General features: G+C 40.9%; 1 protein-coding gene across 4 annotated transcripts in view; it reads right to left on the bottom strand.

The window, feature by feature from the left end:
- The window catches only part of SORT1 (sortilin 1), a 64,356-nt gene extending 46,808 nt beyond the window's left edge, over nt 1-17,548 (bottom strand). For 2 of the 4 annotated variants that reach the window (XM_043460430.1, XM_043460431.1), the window contains exon 1: nt 17,145-17,548. In XM_043460430.1, coding sequence (XP_043316365.1) covers nt 17,145-17,453 — 309 coding nt within the window. In that variant the 5' untranslated portion in view covers nt 17,454-17,548. The remainder of the gene's footprint in view (nt 1-17,144) is intronic. The other 2 variants (XM_043460434.1, XM_043460433.1) reach the window with 2 other exon arrangements.
- Nucleotides 17,549-20,503: the final 2,955 nt, after the last annotated feature.

Raw genomic sequence — 20,503 nt, 5'->3', positions numbered from 1 at the left:
ACACACACACACACACACACACACATATATAATTGAAGTATGGAAGATGTGGAGGGTGGAAATAGAAAAAATTGAAGAAATTATAACCAAAGTTTCCCCAAATTTAAACAAAAATATAAACCCAGAGATCCAAGAACCTCACAAACCCCAAGCTCAAGAAACAGTGAAAACTATACCAGGGCAAATCATGTTCAAATTATTTAAAATTGGTGATAGATAAAAATCTTACAAGTATCCCGAAGAAAAAATGATATTACACACTGAGGAATAAAGAATCATAGAAGATCTCTCTTCAGAAACAATGCAAATCAGTGTATCAAAATCTTTAAAGAAATGGGGAAAAATTGTAAAGACAGAAATCTATACCCAGTGAGAATACCTTTTAAAAGGTCAGGTTTTAAAGAAGGGTTCTGTTCTGAACTTTTCCATTGCTCCTCAGCATTATATGGCAGGATTTTAAAGTTTATTTTATTGAAGTATAGTTAATTTACAATGTTGAGTTTAATTTCTGCTGTACATCAAAGTGACTCAGTTAAACATATATATATTCTTTTTCATAATGGTTTATCCACAGGATATTGAATATAGTTCCTTGTGCTATACACAGTAGAACCTTGTTGTTTATCCATTCTTCTACAATAGTTTGCATTTGCTAATCTCAAACTCCCAATCTTTCCCTCCCCTGCTGTTCCTTGGCAACCACATGTCAGTTTTCCATATCTGTGAGTGTGTTTTTGTTTTGTAGATATATTCATCTGTGTCCCATTTTAGATTCCACATGTAATTGATATCATGGTATTTGTCTTTCTCTTTCTGACTTACTTCTCTTAGTATGATAATCTCTAGATCCATCCATGTTGTTGCAAATGACATTATTTCATTCTTTTTAATGGCTGAGTAATATTCTATTAGGACTGCCTAGGTGGCACAGTGGTGAAGCATCTGCCTGCCAATGCAGGACACACAGGTTCAATCCCTTGGTCAGGAAGATCCCATGGAAGATGAAACGGCAACACACTCCAGTATTCTTGCCTGGAATATCCCATGGACAGAGGAGTCTGGCAGGCTACAGTCCATGGGGTTGCAAAGAGTCAGACACAACTAAGTGACTAAGCACACACATATTCCATTGCGCATATACATTTTCTTTATCCATGTATCTGCTAATGGACATTTAGGTTGTTTCCATATCTTGGCTATTGTAAATAGTGCTGCTTATGAACACAGGGGTGCATGAATCTTTTCAAATCATAGTTCTGTCTGGTATATGCCCAGGAGTGGGAATGCTGGATCATATGACAATTCCATTTTTAGCTTTCTGAGGAACCTACATACTGTTTTCATAGTGGCTACACCCCATATTGTGGGTGTTTCTTTTTGACAGCCACAAGATAGGGACTACACCAGTGAAAAAGATTTGAAAGACAGCTGAAATCCCATTTTTCCATGTAAAACCAACCATTCTAGTTCCTAGTTATCAGAGCTTGAATGATCTCTTCTTAGGTATTACTTTCCACAGTGCTTATGGATGCTGCTTGTACTGTAAATTGTATAGTACTCTCAAAGTACTGTTGCTTGTACTCTCAAATTATGCTGCGACTTCTTAGATGGTAAATAGTATGATCTGGTATTACCTGTCAGGCCTAGCCTAAGATCTTATAGATATTAAGTATTCCAGGAATAACTCCATAAAAGTCTATTTACAAACCCTTGCTACCAAAATTGACCTGTGTGTAACTCCCCCGCAATGTGGTTTCCACCATTTCGGTAAATAATGGCTAAATAGGGTTTCTTCCCATGACCTTACTGCCAGCCAAAACATTATTAAACACTAGTGTGTATTCTTGAATGTTCACATGTACAATAGTGACCTTATTCCACTCCTTCCACTGTGAAAGTGAAAGTGAAGTCGCTCAGTCATGTCCGACTCTTTGCAACCCCATGGACTGTGGCCTACCAGGCTTCTCTGTCCATAGGATTTTCCAGGCAAGAATACTGGAGTGGGTTGCCATTTCCTTCTCCAGGAGATCTTCTCAACCCAGGGACTGAACCTGGGTCTCCCACATTGTAGGCAGGCGCTTTACCATCTGAGCCACCAGGGAAGTCCTTCCACTGTAGTTACCATCAATTCAATATAGTCAAAAATTGGTGAAGTGCCCCTAAACATATCAAAGTGTTTAGAGACAATGGCCAGGAGTAGACTATACAGAAGAGAATTCAAATATTTGACTATGAAGAAATAAAAGTCTGTCCACTGAGATTTAAACAGGGCTTACGGAGGTGGGAACAGATTTAATAATAGTGGATACGGCAGAGGGGGTTGTGCAGGCAGAACAAACACAAAGATATAGGCAAGTATTTTGAAAAAATTCAAAAGATAACACTGATAAAACATATTATAAAACATATTAATTTCACCAACTAGTAAAGTTCTTAGTATTTGGTATATCAAGTGAAAGTGAAAGTGAAGTCGCTCAGTCGTGTCCGACTCTTTGCAACCCCATTGACTGGAACCTACCAGGATCCTCAGTCCATGGGATTTTCCAGGCAAGAATACTGGAGTGGATTGCCATTTCCTTCTCCAGGGGATCTTCCCGACCCAGGGATCGAACCCGGGTCTCCCACATTGTAGGCAGACGCTTTACCGACTGAGCTACCAGGGAAGCCCATACAGTATATCAAGTACTTGTTAAATAAGAACGTCAAGATCAGGATAAACACAGTTATGGTGGGGATGGGAGGATAATGAAAACAGAGAAAAGGAAATGTGTGTGAAAAGAAAATCACTTCTTGAAACACCCAAAGAAAACTGACACGATGCCACAGGATCACTTACTCACACAAGGAAGGTTTCCAACGGTATATACAGCAGAACATAATCAAGTAATAAGCTATGGTTCAACTGCTCTAATCAAGGCAAAGTAAGATGAATAAGAGAAATAAGAGCAGAGGACAAAGTTCTGTGGATAGAAAGAACCACAAGGCAGAATAAGCCCTTTAGGAACAGAAAACCCCAAACTTCCGACACAGTATTTCCAATGAACATCCTACAATATGAAAATAATAAATATACAGAAACATTTAGGAGTTGAGGAGTCCAGCCAACAGTAGGTAGAGAATATACCTCAAGCATTGTTACAAAAAAAAGATGTTATGTATTAGCTGTATACATAACAACTGAAATGGAAAAGGTGGCAGAGAGTTGAGGCCTGTTTTATTTCTGATAAACAATAGTTGTGTTGCCCCAGTGTAGTATGCCTAAGAGGTAGAGTATTTAGCATAAAGACAACACTATCTGGCCACTACATATTGCTAAACAGCCAGCCAAATGTAGGCTCTAGAAGCAAGTCGGAATTAAGGGAAACCACGTAAACATGCTGTTTGTGTGATCAGCGATCCAAAACCAGCATCCAGAAGGACCGCAGAGTAAATATAGTAGTTCAGATTACATAATCATACCCTATCATAGAAAGCTCAGAAACCAAGAAATTTAAGACTAGTTATGTAAAATGTCAGCTTGATTCAATCAGGAGCAGATGAGCATGAAACTTAGCCACATCCAGTGAGAGATTTATTAATCCCATAGCACAGTTACTGGCACAGGAATAGACAAGACAGATCAATAGAACAAAACAAAGACCAAGACTACACAAAGTTTCTTTTAATGTATGATAAAGCAGGCATTTCAAATCATTGGTGAAAGAGAGTTGGTAAAGCTAGCTATTTGGAAAAAATAAAAAGCTGGATTCCTAACTTCCTTCCTACTACCCCCTCCCCCACACTCCAAACTAAATTCCACATAGACCAAAGATTTAAATACAAAAGGTTAAGCCACAAAAATCCTAGAAGTATGAGTGAATATTTTTACAAACTTAGAATGAGAAGGCCATTTCAAAAATGACACAAAAGCCAGAACCCTTACTATATCAATTACTTTGACTATATAAAAAAAAATTAATAGCAAAATATTGAACATAACGTGGAAACAAAACTGGAAAAACTATCTGCAACACAACGAAAGGTTAATATACAAAGTGTTCAGGTCAATAAGAAAAAGACAAAGGCTTCAAAAGAAAATAGGTAAAACACACAAACAAGCAATTCACAAATGGACACAGAAATGACCAATAATGGTTGAAAAGTTATTCAATCTCACTAGTAATCAAAGAAAAAGAATGTGATAACATTTTCCACCTTTTGGAAAAGCCTGGCATCCAGGGAGTGGAGGAGACCAGAGCGCCTGTGTGCACTGTGGGTGGGAGTGGAGTATAAGCACTGCTGTTAACTCTTCTGGAGAGCTCTTTGGTGATGCCAATCAACTGAAAATGTCCAAAACACATGACTCAAGCAATCCCATTCAGGAATTTATCATCAGGGGATAATTACACACCTTCACAGAAGACGTTATACACCTGCATGTTCACTACATCCTGCAGGCCATCTTCTGTGTTCAACACCTTACACACATTATCATTTAATCCACATAACAACCCCATGTTACTATATCTGTATATTCTAGATGAAGAACTGACGCTTTGTTAAGTAAGTTATCTCAGGCAATAAAACAATATACCAGGTGTCACTGAAAATGTTCAGGTATTTACCAACTTTGAAAGGTTCAAAACATGTTAAGTAAAAAGCAGATTTACAGAATAGCAGGTAAAATCATGTGTTTATGGTTAAAAACAAATTCTTCTAAATACTAACAGAAACCACCTTTTATTGGTAGAATTTATGGTGATGTTTCTTCTTTATAGTTTTTCTGGAGTGACTGGATTACTCGCCACCTCATCATCTGTTGAAAAGATTGTGATGTCTAGTGTCCCAGGTGGAACTGATAGCCATATACTGACCCCAGCAGGGGAGCTCTGGGTAGAAGGGAGTCACTGATGGGCATTTACAACCAAGTTGGCTTCCAGGGACTCATTATGTTAGAAAGTAGGTGACAGCTTTCTGAAATACATTCACCTTGACATTGGATAATGCAAGACTCATCCACACATTTAATGCCCACCATTTAAAAGCCTGAGGTTCACACGTTTAAGAGACCATGAATGAACACAAATGTCCATTTCTACGCTCATCTGGCTCATCCTTAGTTCCATCTTGGTCTTCCCTGGTGGCTCAGTGGTAAAGAATCTGCCTGCAATGCAGGAGACCTGGGTTCAATCCCTGGGTTGGGAAGATCTCCTGGAGGAGGGCATGGCAACCCACTCCAGTATTCTTGCCTGGAGAATCCCCATGGACAGAGGAGCCTGGCGGGCTACAGTCCACAGGGTTGCAAAGAGCTGGACACGACTGAGTGACTAAAATTTTAAAAAAAATTTTTTTTCCAGTTTCACCTGGAAAAAAAAGAAAGGCCACAAAACACAACATTCTTCACAGAAATAACTTTGTCTTCACATCTAATTAAAACTAGAAGTCTAATTAAATTACTGTTGCTATGGCTAGGAGAACTCACAGTTGGTCCCAGGAGTCACTGTAGCTTGGAAAAAAAAACTTGGTAATGAGAAATCTCTGTCTATCTTTAGTTGCACACCCAACTGAAAGTAAAATACTGAAAGAACTCACACCAGCACAACTGAACCTGGGTCAGTTTCATGGGGGGACCTGGTTTAAGAGCCACTTGCAGAGGAACAGCTTCTCCGGCAAATAAACAGGGAGTGAATGATGTCACCCTTCACACACATTCCTTCTTTCCACAAAAAATCTGCTTGCCTACCATGTGCCAGACCCTCTTTCGGGCACTGGGGACACAGCAGTGATAACACACACTCTGTGCTTGTGAAGTTTGTACTCTGTGAACACACTTAACAGAAGTCTAAAAATGAAGACTGAACATGCGAGATATTCAACCTACAGAAGACAACCTGTCACTGAAAATAAAACTGCAAAGGAGTGTTAAAACTTGGTCTAGTAACTAGCTGGTTGGGAAAGTAGGCACAAATCATTTTCTCTCTTGGGAATCTATTATATTTCCTCAGGAATAAAACTGTATTATGCTCCTTCACTCACTGGAATAATGAGTGTCAAATGAAGTAACAAGGCACTGGTGACTCTGCAAAGGCTGAGAGTTGAAGGTTCGGGCTTCCAAACCCAACCAGGAAACACAGGGATAGACAGGACACAGTGATGTGTAAGAGAGGTCTGGGACAAACCCGGGCAAAGCTCTTGCGGGCAGGAAGAAAACCTTAACAGAATACAGTTCTATTAAATAAGGCACTGCCTAGGATCACCCAACGTGAGCCAAAAATAAGATCACAAATGTTCCAGTTCTCCTGGAGACTATCCTTAGAAATAAAAGGGCTAGACACAAAACAGCATACAAGCTTGCAAACCTATTCAATTATTCAGTTTCCTGGGAGGCTGGATGATACAGAAGAGAGCACTGGCTTTATACCTGGTCAACTTCTGGCTCTGCCAATAGCTCTGTGAATCTGAGCAGTGCAACCTAACTTCACCACCAAGGTGACGAAGCTGGAACAACAACATTTCTAATTCTTGTAAGCTTTAATATTCTATGACTCACTGATAATTTCACAACTCAGTTTGCTTTTCCACTGCTCTGTCTTCGTTTGGGAAAAAAAAAAAAACCAGCTCCTTGTTCCACAGTAGTCTGGCGTCAACAAGAAAGGGCGACAATAATCCTGTATCTAGAAAACTCAACAGCCTGGTGGACACTCACTGAAAGGAAGCAAGGGAGAGAGATCTCTGACGCCACTGTCCATGCAATTAAAACCTATGGGCTTGACAACAGCATCGAAACGCGTGTATTATCAAGGGTGAAACAGGTCACCAGCCCAGGCTGGATGCATGAGACAAGTGCTCGGGGCTGGTGCACTGGGAAGACCCAGAGAGATCGGGTGGAGAGGGAGAGGGAGGGGGGATCGGGATGGGGAATACATGTAAATCCATGGCTGATTCATCTCAATGTATGGCAAAAACCACTACAATATTATAAAGTAATTAGCCTCCAACTAATAAAAATAAATGGGAAAAAAAAAAACAAAAAACCTATGGACTTGACCACTAAGAGAAACCTGCAGACCATCACACTAAATCAGTTTGCTAAACCTGTTAGACTGTCTAAAACTAGTAATCTGTTTTCTTAGTTTACCGAAGCATCTTACAGAAGTAAAATTAAGCTAAGTAAAATTTTTTAGTTTATAGAAGTTAAATCTGGGGGACAGTGTTTCTAGAGATAGGAACAGCAGTGAGAAGGAACAGGATCTTGAAAGGGGACTATCATTTTTACAGGAAAAAAAGAGTAAACTTCAGCAAGGCAGACCATTTCACTAAGCTTATAAATCTGGGCCATTCGAAATGGGTGAAAATAGCCCCACAAATCTCAACAGACCTTGAGGGTATTAATGCCACACCACGTTAAAATAATGTGAGTCGTGGTACAGCATAATTTAATCTCCTTAATAATCCAAGATCATACTGTTGACTAAGGAGGCAGAGAAGTATTTTAGAAAGATATTCATTAAAAGACAAACAACAAAAACTTTGGCACTAAAAGGGTAGACATAGTTTTGAAAAATTCATTTTCATGGGATAATTCATTTCTATTCATGCCTAATAAATCAGTTAAATTTCAAAACTGTTAGGATTTAATTTTTACATCTTAGTCTCATTTCAAAGAAAAGGAAGTGATGAAAGGGTCTGCACCAGTTGCCAGCTAACTGAACCATAAAAGCTCATGGCTCCCGACAGGGTGTGGAGCCCAGCCCCTGACTCTCTCTGCGACAATCACATGGGCCTTCCTCCAGATTTTTGGAGGCATTATGCTCTTTTTAGCCCCACATCTGTGAACATGTTGTTCTTTCTGCCTGGGACACTCCTACAGGAAAAATTCTATTCATCTTTAAGCACCAGCTTAAATAATTTCTCAGAAGCTCTATCAATTGCTTTTTCCCTTCTTGGTACTTACTGTATTTGTAACTACATATTTGTTTAACGTCTATTTTGTCTACTGGTCCATAAAGGCAGGGATCTTGTCTGTTGTGTTCTATATCAGTTCCCAGGACCCAGTACAAGGCCTAACATGTGGTAGGTGCTCAATAAAAAATGGTTGAATTAAAGAATAATAATAATATTGACTTTTATTGAGCACTCATGATATATAACACATCACTGCTACTTTATAGATGAAGGAAGATCAGAGAGGCTAAGTAATTTGCCCAAAGTTACACACCTGATAAGTGGCAGAGCAAGGATTCAAATGTCTGTCTGATTCCAGACTAAGCATTTGCTGACTACTCTTTCTCTAGCACTGTGTGAGGCAAAGGGTGAAGTTAAGGGGCATGCTTGTACTATCTTTAAGAAGTCTATAATCTGGAGAATACCAATGGGATAAATGAAAGTAAATACAGAATTGAATGCTACAGTAAAGCGCTGGGTTACACAGCGCTGTTAAGTGCCATAGGAGAGAAGAGAAAGCACCAAGCAGAGCTAGAAAGGCTTCAGACAGGAGGAATGCCAGGAGAACAAAGAAGCAACAGAGCGCATGGCAAGATAAAGCGACTGGTGAGAAGGTAACCTCAACTAGAGCAGAGAGTTAATAATGTAGGCCAGGAAGTGGGGCAATGCTACTTTAAAGAGATATGCACGTAATAAAAAATAATTCAATAATATTTCTCTTCTCCTTCATTAAGCTTTAGGTTTTTTAAAAAATTTGTTTTCGCTGTGCTGGGTCTTCGTTGCTGTGTGGGCTTTCTCTAGTTGTGGCGAGCAGGGACTACTCTGGTTATGGTGGACGGGCTTTTCAATGCGGTCGCTTCTCTTATTGCAGAGCACAGGCTCCAGGTCAGGCGGGTTCAGTAACTGTGACCCCTGGGCTCAGCAGTTGTGGCTCCCAGGCTCTAGAGTACAGGTTCAACAGTTGAGGCACACGGACTTAGCTGCTCTGAGGCATGTGGGATCTTTCTGGACCAGAGACTGAACCCATGTTTCCTGCAGTGGCAGGCAGGCAGATTTTTTACCACTGAGCCACCAGGGAAGCCCCAAGCTTTAGGTTTATCATGCAGTTTTATACCTACGGCTGATTCATGCTGATGTATGGCAGAAGCCAACACAACACTGTAAAGCAATTATCCTCCAATTAAAAATAAATAAAAATTTAAAAAAACCCAGATACTTTGGATAGACAGTCTCTCCCTCATCAGACCCAGGTTCTTTTAAACTCCAAGTTCAAGAACATAAGTAGAACATACTCATTAATCCAGATTTGGTTCTTATGAGTAACCATACTCATTCTCCTGGAATATTTCAGCTATGAGGAAAAATTTTAAGTGCATACACAAATACCTGAGCATCTAACTAGTAATCCGTTAGAAGCTTTGTGAAAATAATCATCATAAAATACCTTTAATAAAGGATGAATACACACCAAATCCTAATTAATCTTCACAAGAACCTTAAGAGGTAGGTATTTAATCTTCACAAGGACCTTACGAGGTATGTATTAGTATATCCATTTTATAGATGAAAAAACTGAGATTCATTAAGATTCATCTGTCCCTGGTCACCATTAAACTTTGAATCCAGGTCTAACATGGGATCACATTCCTTAATCACCGCCTAAAAGGACTCAAATTAATATTACTTGTTAGTATCACTCATATTAACAAGTTAAATTTTGCTGTAATCATGAAGGTTAAAAAAAAAAAAAAGAACACATATGCTTCTTACACTTCTGCCAATCTTGACTCACTCTCATTCTTGCCACCCCCGCCCAAGGCTGTCACTCAACTCTGCCAAGTGATGAAACCAAATACATTTATGCCGCATCTGTCTCCTTTTATGCACATGTTCCTCGGGAGCTGGTATTTACCAGCATCACTTGGCTGACAATTGGGCTCTGTGGACACAGAAACAGATCAACAGGCTTACTAAGAAATGACATAAATCCTATATATATATGGTAGGATTCAAGGTTTTCAAAATGTTTTCTCTTCAAAGTCTTTTGATAATACTCCATTTTAAATGATGGGGAGTTGAGGCTTAGAAAGGATAATTGAGCTCTGTTGAGGGAACTATGACCTTAAGGAGCAGAGAGGAATTCACAACTACATGACTTACAGCTAGGGTCTATAATCTTGCCTTACCTCTAAAGCAAATGAATTGACCTAAAATATCTCTATGCAACCTTCCAGATGCAGCGCCAAGGGACATACATGTTCTACACCCAGCTCTTGGCCTGTAAGCAAGTTATTTAGCCTTGTTGGTAAGAGAGCTGACCAGCTAATCAGCCTAGCAATCTATGATTCAAACTGTTAAGCACATTATCAGCAAGAGTTCAATTTTATCCTTGTTGACAGATGTTCAGAAAAATCTGCTCACAGGCTTCATTGTCTTCTAGCTCCTGAACTTCTCACCCCTGGGCCTTCTCACCTCAGGTCCCCCTTCAATAAGGTCCAGGAGTCCTGGAGTGTTCCTTGAAACCTTGAGCACTTCAAGGACACAAGGTGGTCTGCCCTGCCATCTGTCCTGCTCCGGACTGGACATACTCTTCCAAGACCACAGTGGTGGTCGAACTCTAAAAGGATAACTCCTCTTGGCTCTCCATTTCCACATCTGGTTTATCTAGCTCTAGCCTCATGTCAACCACTAACTGGTAAAACACTTTCCCCAGTAAGCACCATTAGCAGACTGCTTCCCCGTACTTCCTGTCTCTTTCCTTCCCCTACAGTGAGCTATCTTTTTCACTAGGTTTTTCTGGGAACCTCATTCGTACTCATCAACTACTTCCCCCCAGCAGAAAGTCTCTGCTGATCATCCCCTGAGCACATCAAGGACTTCCCTACCTCTAAGCCTTTACAGGTCTCCCTAAGAATTCCCTCCACACCTTGATTCTCTCTTCATCCATGAGGCCTTTCCAGACTACTGCATTGCAGTCATCATGCCTTCTTCTAAAATTCTTTCAAACTCTCAGCAAACCATCACTGAACAGCTAAATCCTTACGATGACAACCATACAGACTTTTTTAATGTTTAACTTTTCTTTTGCACAGGCCAAAATTCCAAAAGTGTTTAAGTGAAGGATACCTACACAATACTTTACTTTTAACAAACATTTTTATAAAACTTTTTTTTTTTTATAAAACTTCTTATTTGACCCTCCAAATAATCCTAAAGCTGACTCTCTAGTAAAATGAACAACAACAAAACTATAAAGGTTAGAGAAGTTAAGTGATTATCTATGATCATACAATACAGTTATGAAACAGCAGAGTCAGGATTCAAATCTAGTATTGTGCTTAGTCACTCAGTCATGTCTGACTCTTTGTGATCCCATGGACTGTAGCCTTCCAGGCTCCTCTGTCCATGGGGATTCATTCTCCAGGCAAGAATACTGAAGTGGGTTGCCATGCCCTCCTCCTTCCCAACTCAGGGACTGAACCCAGGTCTCCCACATTGCAGGCGGACTCTTTACTGTCTGAGCCATTGAGGGAAGTCTGGGTATTAAGATTTCTTTTTTGAATTTTGTATATAACATGCTTATGACGGGAATCCCTTTGACAAAGAGCAGGTACCAAATAAACATTTGATCTGAATTATCTGAGAAGTACTAAAGTTAGTTAAAAATTTCCTTCCCAGTTCAATTTCTCTTGGTACTTCAGGATGATCTTACTGTTGAACTAGATTTGCAAATAGGCTCAACTATAATATTAGAACTTAGTTTTTTAGAACATTCAGGAAAAAAGAGCAAAACTCTTAACAAAAGCAAACATGAGAGATACATAAGCCCTAGAAGGAAAAAAACATACATTTTCTTCTAACGAAGAAGAAATCTAAATCTAAATCAAGCCAAGTAATCACACGTTAAGTTTCTAACTAGCACAGGGCCGAGTATATTTATGGAAGGCTGACCATCTATTTTCAAACACACAAGCAACCACTACAAAAAGAAAAAAAAAAAAAGCCTCATTTTTGGCAGAGTACTGTAGGGAAGGAAAAGGAAAACAAATTTATTGTTAGCTATCTATTTGGTTTGCTTTTGGACTATCCAAGCTAGTAGTTTTGATTAGCATTAGATTTTTTCCAATCAACAAAGAACAATAAAGTATTTTTGCCCAAATAAGAGTTGAATTTCTCATAAATATATGGACAAAAACACGACCATTATCTTTAAGAACACTCTTATTTCACTGAAGCAAGCTCTGGAGGTGGTAACAAATTACCCCAGATGTGAAATCCAGGCCATGTTCAAGTTCAACTGGGAAGCAGAACAGCCACAATTTGCTTCTAAACTTGGAATCAACCAATAAACATTTGTGATCACAACCTCTGGCCTCCTCTTCTTCTATATGAATCACAGAATTTATTAGACATTTTCAATCTAGTCCAAAATTCTCATGTTGTAGATGAGAAGCTGAGGGCCAGATATTGAAATGCAAAACAGAAAATAAATTACATTCATAGAAAACTTTCTCAGCAAAACACCACGGGCTCTGAATGGAAGATTCTGTCTTTGCTATGGTTTCCTGAGACTGGGGTTGAGAACAGAGAAGGAAAAATAGCTCCAATCTTAAAAAAAAAAACCAACCAAAACACCCCCATATGTCCAGCATTCACCTAACAGCCTCTACATATATGAAGAGTCTATCATGAAGATTCATCCAACCCAGCTAGCTCAAAGCCACATACTATTAACCCAACCTTGACTGGAGTCACCACTACAGTGTCAGAAGGAAAAAAAACAACCACAAAACACCTGCCTAGAACAGACTGAAATGACCAATTTGTTCCTCAAGCCCCATTACTCCTCAGAACCACCTACATACAGATCAGTGAGGCCACAAAGACAGCAGGTAAAACACGTTTTCCACTAAGTGTTTAAAAAGGAGTATAAGATACAACTGAAACACTGGTTAGAAAAAGATAATTAAAAAAAAAATTTTTTTTTAAGAAATTTACAAATGCAGTATCTGTTTCATAATATTTTTGGAGCCACTGACACACAGCCTTTCGCTAAAAAGGCTGTATTTTTAGTTATATGTCAAATTTGATATCTGGTCTACCTTAACTTCTGGTCTAACTTAGCTTCTAATTGTATAAAACATCTGCACTTCGTTTCTCCCGTCTCTAGGCACAGTCCACTTTCTAAGAAGAGAGAACTTTGAGGAGTAGGAAGGGAGGAGGAAGAGGAAATGTGATTCTCCTGATCTGACCACTACAACTCAGCATTAAGCACTGCCCTTTCTTTGAGGATCACGAGAGAGTAACAGGCCAACTAGGACAAAGTTGTGGGGCATGGTCTCTGTAGTCACTCCCTGAGAACCCAACGTTTAGTGGCAAGAGTTGATTTGAAATCAGGAGAGTGCAGAAGAGGCTGTTAACTGCTTCTGTGAACCTAACACAAAATATCAGATCAAAACAGCAGGATGAGGAGCCTATTATTATCACCATTACAAAAAGAAAATTGCCAGTAGAAACTGACCAGTGTTTTTAATTTTCTAATTAAAAATCACTATGCACAGAGTCAAATACTTGAGTCAGCAGAGAACTTACCTAATTGTTACCCTGTATCCCCTTTGAGCCATTTATTCTATGTGGCTAGCTCTCTACCCTCAGCTTAAACAAACCTCAGATGATAACTAACCCTTCCCCAGATAAGTATACTTCATCAACTTGGCTGACACTGCTAACTGAAATCCCCAACATAGAAGTCATTTTAACAGGTCCTAGGGGATACAGGTCTGATGGATATACTGTATGGGTGCAGAATCCTCAACAGGATTTTGCTCGTTCTGCTCAATTAGGACCAGGAAGGAGAGCCTAGAGAATTCCTATTCCTTGACCTCAAAACGAATGGATGAAACAGGGCTCAAGAGAAGATTAACTAGAGGGTGAGGGTGGGAGTGCTGGGGAAGGTAGTATAAAGAGAGGCTGGGTACTGCAATAAAAGAGGCAGTTAGAAAGTTTCAGGGCAGTTAAAGGCACTGACCTTCAGATTTCCGGGTGTGACAAAGATCCGCAACAGGCTAAGCGCAGCCGCTCCGTAAAGCCTCCAACAGGCACATTCAGTCCTGTCAGCCTGGACTCAGTCCTGCCAGCACCAGCAAACAAACACACGCATTCTTCTCAGAACTGACACGCCATACAACAGGGCCTCACTACAGGGCCTGTTTTATTTAAGAAAACAGACGCTTTGATGTTGGGGTAGAAGTTGTGAAGTTACACGTAAAGAAACAGTTAATGACAGGAACAGAAGGACAGAGAATGAACCACAGTTCCTGGCTTTATTAATCCTAAGTGTGAAAAGTTTTAAGGAAATTGTCAAATGGTCTGAACTCAGGAATGAGAAGTAAGGAAATTATGTCAGCCACCGCCATAACTCTGGCCAAGGCATTTCATCTGTTTCTTTAAGACAGAGTTTCAGGCCTAACCTCAAAGGGGTGCTTATAGAAGGAATGTTTTGAAGCAATCCAACTTAGCAACCAACATTAATAAAATCTTCTAGGGTTGCTCAACTTCTCTCTTGCACAAAGGTTATAAACGTCATGAACACTCTAAGCATTTAAAGGAAAGAATCAGTTAAAAGTGTGTCATGAAAAGAGTTTGGGGTTAAAGGCAAAAGGAAGGTTATTTATTGAGTCTAAGAAGAAAAGCATTTATAAATACACACACACACACACTTAGTTGCTGGATTTCATGACTGAAGAGACCAAGTCTATATAGGTCATTACAGCACAAGGTCTCCTAAAACTTGAAGAATATAAAAGCACTCTCATGCTTTAGTTCTACTTTGCTTTCTAAAGATTAAACCCCAGCATAGTCTCACAAAGCTAAATAGGCCACAGGAACAGGTCTAGGAGGGATGCTAAAAACTTTGAGGCTTTTCGTTCTCCAGTTTGAATTATCTCTTCTTTGTATCTTGGCACCTCCAATATCTAACACATCTTGGACAGTGGAAGACATTCACCTACACTGATTACATGAAGGAGGCTTGACATGAACAGCAGGTTATCCCTATAACAAGTAAGAAGAGAACCAGGAACTTTTGATTCTTCTTAGGAACTGAACCCTGTTATCTTACAAAAAATTACTCTAAATGGCACTTTCTCAGTTGTACAAAGTATACAATATTTCTAATAGAAAGTTAGAAAGTTGTTCAGTCATGCTGATACATTTATTTCACACTGTCTATAAAGGCTCTCACAACACTAGATCTCTTCAACAGAGTTCAGGATGATTCATTATGACTTCTAAAAATATAGAATTGCAAAGCAGAAGAGACCACTACATAACAATTCTTGGTTAAGGTGGGTGCACCACTAAGAACTGCTTTATTCAACTATTTCTAAGGTGATTATTATTAACAGTGGCTCCACTTAAATACATGCCATAAAAAAGATGGGATTCTGAAGAAACTGTAGACGATTAAGAAACACAAAAATAGTTCTCTTAAAGAAGGTCACTGAAAGAAGACTTAAAAAGCAAGTTTTAAAAAAAAATCACTGGAAAGAGTAACTAAATAAAATGAAAGGGGGAATAAAATATATATATATAGAGAGAGACTTCAAAGAAATGAGATTTCAGATCTGCTCTTGAGTAGATCTGGCCTAAGCACCTCCTGAGCCAGTTTTTTTTTTTTTTCAACCTCTTGCTTTAGAAATCAATATATTACAAATGACATATCAATTCAAACCAACCAGGGAAGACTCTGACTAAAGGAATAAATCCAGGAGCAGCAGCAGGTCCTAAAGGTAGGTCAATCAGCAAGAGAAGAATCCAAATATGGAGTAAGAATGCTGTGTCTGGAATAAGAATGTTGTGTCTGGCTGGCTCAAGGAAGGAAGTGGTCCCGTTATAAATTAGGCATTGGTGTTGTAAAGCCTTTCTCCACTCCCCACTGTGAGATGGAAGTCTACAACATTCTTCTTTTCCTTGTCAAACAGGAAGACTTCCCAGTACTCATTCTGCCCTATGTGCACCCAACGTGTCCCACAGGTCAGCATTAGCTTGGCCACCTTTTCACAGCTGTTGCTGTGAAAAGACAGTCCAAAGACTGCATTTAGCAACAGTTTTCCCTGACTGCTTGTGCTTTGGCTGAAATTGTCCTGGGTCCCCAGAACAAAGAATTCTGCACAGATAACTAGTCCAGGCAGAGGAAGAAAGATCAAGGGGAGACTGAAGTTGGGCTGATCCAGAATGTGGTTCTACAAAGACAAGTGCAGTCAGCCACTCACTTCTGTCTCCCCACGGCAACTCTCTCTGAAAGAGGAAGAGATATAACAGAGAAAATGCACTGAACTGAAAAGACATTATGCAACAAATAAATCGTTAATTCTAGACAAAATACGAGGAAGATGCCCAGGTTGCACTAGAGCAAGTAGCCAGGACACTGACTACTGTCAATCCAGCAGTGTGCAAAGGTTGAGCTGCTTGTCCCTAGAGACAGAACTGTCACAATTTCTAAAGTTTTCGTCTAAGACCTGGCTCAAAGGAGAATCTCTGCAGTGTTTCTTCACCGTCGAAAACCATTGTTGTAACAGTATGGAGACATCCTGGTTAGAGTTCAACACCAAGACAGAAGACCAAATTGAAGGCGTAAGACAGATCACATACTGTAATCCCACAGACAACCTTGTTCCTTTAGCTATTAAAATACACACAGAAACCTAATTACTGCTTTGGTACTGCTGAACACCCGCGACCGACCCTGAAAGTTCTGACCCCACGAAGACACACCTTTGCTTCTGCGCAGCCCCAACTTCTCCAACCATTTAAGAGGTAGTTAACTCCTGCAGCTTCCTGGTGGGGGACAGCGTTACTCGATCCTAATTATTCATACAGACAGAAAACAACAACGCTCGACAGATTTTGACAACTTAAAAAAAAAAAAAGAATGCTGTGAAAGTCTAAGCCGGCCTCCCCTGTGACGAAACACAGCCGCCTGGGCCGCGACAACCGAGGGTCGCTCCCCCGGCCCGACTCGGCCCTCCTGCCGCCGCAGTTTCGGGGCCGCGGCCCGGTGAGCGCGGGCGCCGCGCGGCCGGGGGTCGCTTCCTCGGGGACGCGAGGCGCGCGGACAGAGAAAGAGGAGCCGGTTGCGCGGGCCTGGCGGGCCGGCCTCCGGGGGAACGAGGGCCGGTATCTCGCAGTCAGGGAGGTGGCCGGACCTGGCGCCCGCTCACCTGGTGTGTGTTGTTAGCCAGCCTGCTCACGAAGTCCTGGACCCCGCCGCAGTCTTCGTCCTCGCCGGGCGCGCTGCGGCGCCAACGGCCGCCGCGGGGAGCCGGGCCCCCGGGCGCGGCCGCGCGCAGCCCCCAGCTCACCCCGACGGGGCCGGACCAGCTCGACAGCGGCGCAGCGGGCGGCGGCGGCGCGTCCAGCCGGTCCTGGCCGAGGCTCGCCGGCGGCAGCAGCTGGAGGAGGAAGAGGAGAAGGCCGAGGCCGTGGGGCCAGCGCCAGAGGCTGTCCGCAGCTCCCCCGGGCCGCTCCATCGCCGCCGAATGCCTACGCCGCGGACACCTGCAGCCGGGCGCTCCCGCCCACCCCCGCCGGCGCCGCGCCACACCCCCGAGCCCGAGCCCGGCGCTCCTTGGATACGCGGAGCCGGGCCTCTCCGCCCCCATAGGCTGGCCGCTTGTCCTTCTTCCCCAGCCCACTGCTCATTGGCTCGCGTCGCCTCCGGCTTCGGGGGTCCTGGATTCGGATGCCAAGATGCGGGACTGATTGGCTGGAACGTGGCAGAGACGGTTGAGGTCATCCCCCGCTCTCCCCGCGTCTCCAAGGCCGGGCTTCCAGAGTTAAGAGGCGCTTCCTTCCTTCGCAAGAATCCCCCCCCCCCCCGCTCCGTGACGCCCCCCAGTACTCTCTGGCACCCTCAAGTTGGGCTGGGTTGGTCCCCTCTTCTCCCCCAGAGACACCCCTAAAATTCCTTTGGGTTGCGGCAGCGCCTGGAAAATTTTCCCAGGGAATCCCTGAGCTCGCTCATCTGGAAAACGGGGCTCCTTCATGAACCGGTGCTTCTGGTTTTTAACCCCCGCACTTTGGAGCGCCCATTGTCTACTGCAGCAGCCGCCTTGCTGACAGAAGTGAATGCGAACTGTGTGGGCTGAATCTTGTGAGGCACATAGACATCAGGACACCGTGACTCACGCAAGCCTGGTGAAATCTCTTCTCACTCACCTTTCTTTCAGGCAGGGAGTTAGGCCAAAACAGGAATTACTTATTGGTTTTCCTGGGGTTAGAAAGTAGCTTGGACGTTAGGGGCAGGTAAAAGGGTGCAATGCAGGTAAAAGGGTGCAATATAATTGCCCAGTGCCTACTTTAGACATTATTGCGTAAATGCACATTTATCTTTATCAAAGTACTTTAACCCTGCAGTGAGTGCAAGGCACAAGTTTGATTTTCTATATGATATCCCCTAATTTAGCATCCTGCCTCCAATAAATAAAACAAAATCCCTAAACTGTTGCCTTTATCGCAGAAACTGCACACATAACTTTATTCTGGAACATGCAGTGCAGGTAAAACCAGTTCTGGATTTTCTCCTTACTGACTTCATCCCTTCAGAATGCCAGAAGTTGTTCTGTAAAATAGGGAACAAATAGACACAAAATATACAAAATATTACACCCAAATAAAGTCACTAAAAATTACTTTTAACACTTACTGCAGGTAAACCCAAATGATAATATATTTATTGTAGAGCAAAATGAATGGTTCAGTGCCGCCAACCCAAGTGTTACATTAAAATCCTCTAGTCACATTAATTTGCAAACAAAAATTTACTGTTTTAATGTTTAATGTTTACAAATTTACATTTTGCCAGAACAACAAGGTGTGACAAGTGAAAACATAATTTTGAAAGGTAAAATCACTGGAATAGTCTTCCAAGTTATCAGCTACTGAACTGACAAGATAAAGCTCCATGAAAACTGGTGAACAATTTGTTCTTTTCCATTAATTAACTACAATGTGTCAGATTTTTAAAATACAGATTATTTTTTAATCTATGCCAAGTGGGGAGTAGATCACAAGACAGTCAGTTCCAGTAGCATGTGATTAGCTGGAGAGAGAAGACAGGCTATACAGGAATATTTCTTTGTTTGGGCCAATACATGAATGGTCTATTGTCTTACTGTCTGAAAAGAAAAAAGCCAACTCAACAGTGCCATCTCCTGGAGAAATTACTAAATACCCCACTATTTAACTCATTGTTGCAGTTACTTAATATATTGCTTTTAGTTTTCATTATATGCTTACAGAATATGTTGCCTTCTTCAAACTGTACTAGCTGCTGGGGACATGGTACCTGGCATATGGCACTCAGTGTTTGAGTGAATGAATTATTTCAGTATTTCACTTTTGTCTAATGACACAGGCACTAAATATAAAAGTTGCACTGTCAGATCTCCTTTGTGAAATACCACACCTAAGATCTTACCTTACTTGCAAGACTAAAATATGTAAATTTATCCTATTACTAAAACCATACTATTCTCCAAGATAAATCCTATAGCAGAAAGATGAATTGAAAGCAGGTACACATCACACAATCATTGTTTTTGTTAATAAGATTATGTCTCTTATTTAAACAGACACGAAAAACCTTAAAGGAAATTTTAAAAGTCTGCAGAAAACTACAGTCAATCTCTTTCAGTAATTCTGTAATTGGAATTACAGAGGAAATGAATTTTGTTTCACCTGTACAGTGCAAGCTGAAACTGAGAGCAACTTTATTCCTTAGTATTTTTTTCTTCCCTACATAATAATATACATGATTCCAAGACACAACTTCACCTCTCCCTAAAGCATGTTTAGTCCATTGCTGCATTAATCTACACTGAGTTAAAACAGGTATTTATTGTTTAGTTCTCCCTACTAGAAGTTTCATGGGAACACAGACCATACCTACACCACAGCTCTATCTCCATTACCTAATACCTTACTATATTTTTAGTACTCAAATTTGCTAAATCTGAACAAATATTAGTTGAGATGATTTTTCAATGGCATTTCTTATTAGGATTTAAGAAGTGAATGTGAGAGAAACTAATCTCATGATTACGCTATATTTAATATATCACTAGAACTGTTTCCAGAACACTGGTGACAATATACCTCTAGTTCCCTCTTTTCTTTACCTGTGTATGTCTCAAACAAAGCTTTTTTCCCATCACTGCAGTTTCCAAATGTATATAAGGACATGTTTTTTGCTGGAAAAAGGTATGAATTTAATATGAATTCAGCCTATTCAAATAATCAGAATTTTAAGTCAATAGAGTAAAATTTCCTAGAAATATTAATGAAAATAATACACAATCAATTATGCATTATTCACATATGGATTAGTCATGTTGTGGATAATATATTCTCAAATCTCATTGAGGTTTCCAGGTATCTTGGCTTCTCATACCTGACACTTTAAAAATTAAGAGCTGATGATTTAAAACCAGAAAAATCTGTGTTCAAGTCCCAGTAGCTTAATTTTTTGGGCCTATGGTCACACATCCTTAGATTCTTCATCTGTTAAGTATGATGTTAT

Source organism: Cervus canadensis, chromosome 2 (genome assembly GCF_019320065.1).
Source record: "Cervus canadensis isolate Bull #8, Minnesota chromosome 2, ASM1932006v1, whole genome shotgun sequence".
NCBI classification, from domain to species: Eukaryota; Metazoa; Chordata; class Mammalia; order Artiodactyla; family Cervidae; genus Cervus; species Cervus canadensis.
Note: the sequence above shows the minus strand (reverse complement) of the source record. Positions and strands in the feature narration are given on the sequence as shown.